General features: G+C 28.6%; 1 protein-coding gene across 1 annotated transcript; it reads left to right on the forward strand.

Moving 5' to 3' along the window:
* The first annotated feature begins 320 nt into the window (after positions 1-320).
* LOC111676019 lies at positions 321-2,001 on the forward strand. Its single transcript, XM_023436900.2, has 3 exons — positions 321-563; positions 631-1,121; positions 1,188-2,001. Exons 1-3 carry the CDS (start codon positions 371-373, stop codon positions 1,752-1,754), a joined length of 1,251 nt encoding a protein of 416 aa, XP_023292668.2. The 5' UTR covers positions 321-370; the 3' UTR covers positions 1,755-2,001.
* The last annotated feature ends 57 nt before the right edge of the window (positions 2,002-2,058 follow it).

Raw genomic sequence — 2,058 nt, forward strand, 5'->3', positions numbered from 1 at the left:
TAAGCGGGTGCCATTATAATTAAAGAAAGATATAGATAATACTTGTTAGTTTTAGCAGAATAGGTACTTATTAGTTAAACAATTAATATTATTGTATTATCTATAAGAAATTAAATAAAAAAAATTTAAATCTGCTACAACACAATGACTGACAAAAAAATCATGCTTTTAAAAACGTTTAATAATTTCAAAATAATTTGATAAATTAAATAATACGTATTACTAAATATTAACGTTCTCATATCAGAATACACAATATAAATTTACGTTTATTTTCTAACAGCTATAGCAGTCTTTAACAAGCTCTGAGAACGTATAGAAGTACAAACACACATTTTAATTTATAAAATTTTAACGTAGAAATTAAAACATGACGGGTGAAACAAAAGGCACACATGCCCCCGTACCGAAATGGATCGAGGCGAAACTATTTGAAAATCTATTACAACAAAATATTGAAAATTTTAAAAATATTAAAGAGTTTATAGTTAAACCAGGTGCGGCCGTGGGGGAAAATTATGCCACAGTTATGTTGAAAGTGGAAATTGAAGTTGAATTGAAAGGTATATTTGTGCAATAAATGAATAAATTATAAACAACTGTGGAATAAATTAATTTTATTTTTTTTAGATTTATCAACAAAATCTCTAAGCTTTATGCTAAAAGTCAATCATGACAATGAACAAATACGTGAAATGATGAAAGGTCATGATATATTCGATATTGAGAAGTGCATGTATGATGATATAGTGCCAGCATTTGAAAAACTTTATGCTGATGTAGGGGTAAAAGTAAATTTTGGCGCTAAATCTTATAATTTACCCACCAAACAACAATATATTTTATTGGAAAATTTGTGTCCACGAGGTTTCAAAAACGCCAATCGTCTGGAGGGTCTGGATGTGGAACATACAAAGTGTGTCTTGAAGAAATTAGCTCAATGGCATGCAGCTTCTGCCGTACTTGTTGAAAAGAGAGGTCCATACGAGAAGAAATATTTGGAGGGTTATTTTCAAGAAGAAACCAAAGAACTCATGAGGTCTATGTTTGAGGGTATGGGACATATATTTATTGACTGTGCTAAGAACTACAGCAATTATAATGAGTATGCAGAAGATTTAGTAAGTATCTATCAGTAAGACTTAAATGGTGAATTATTAATAACCATTTTGTATATCTTTTTTCAGAATGCTAGCAACTCTGAAATGATTGATGAATTTTATAAGGTTGCAAAACACAATCCAAAAGAATTCAATGTTCTTAATCACGGTGATTGTTGGTCGAATAATGTTATGTTCCAATACGATGCATTCGGTAGAATCAAAGAAACCTATTTAATTGATTTTCAAATGGCCAAATATGGTTCTCCCGCTCAAGATCTATTTTACTTTTTGTTATCTTCAACCCAATATGAAATCAAGATAAACAAATTTGATTATTTTATCAAATACTATCATGATAATCTTGTGGAAAATCTTAAATTATTAAAATATTCGCAACGTATTCCCTCCTTAACGGAATTACACTCAATGTTATATAAATATGGAATTTGGGGTTATTCAACGGTAACGGGTGTTATGGGTGCTGTACTTTTAGATCCTACTGATAATGCTAATTTAGAGAATTTTCTTGGTGATTCCGATGCTGGTTCAGAATTTAAGAAATTAATGTATTCCAATGATCGTTATCGTAAACATGCCGAAGCTCTATTGCCTTGGTTGAGAAATCGTGGAGCTATGTGCTTTAGTTTATAAAATGTATTTAGGAATTTAAATGAAGTATTCGTTTAGAATTTAAAAGCGAAAAGTCTTAACATTTAGTTACTATTTAAGTAATTTCTATATGATCATAATATTTGGCATACTAAAGTAGATGTTAAGTTTAATATTATTTAATTTTTCATTTGCATTTTTATTGTTTATCGATAATGATTATTTTTATTATAAGTTTTGTTATTTATTGTTGTTTTGTATATTTCCGCACGTTATCTTAATAAATAATTAAATAATAATTATTAGTTATAATTTTATACCGAGGAATAGCAGTTTTAATACCTAT

This window comes from Lucilia cuprina, chromosome 4 (genome assembly GCF_022045245.1).
Source record: "Lucilia cuprina isolate Lc7/37 chromosome 4, ASM2204524v1, whole genome shotgun sequence".
NCBI lineage: Eukaryota > Metazoa > Arthropoda > Insecta > Diptera > Calliphoridae > Lucilia > Lucilia cuprina.

Bases quoted from the DNA above. Each gene is read 5' to 3' on its own strand.
- LOC111676019 (XM_023436900.2), top strand. From the start codon at position 371: ATGACGGGTGAAACAAAAGGCACACATGCCCCCGTACCGAAATGGATC. The intron at 564-630 runs GTATATTTGTGC...TATTTTTTTTAG, and splicing joins AATTGAAGTTGAATTGAAAG to ATTTATCAACAAAATCTCTA. The intron at 1,122-1,187 runs GTAAGTATCTAT...ATCTTTTTTCAG, and splicing joins ATGAGTATGCAGAAGATTTA to AATGCTAGCAACTCTGAAAT.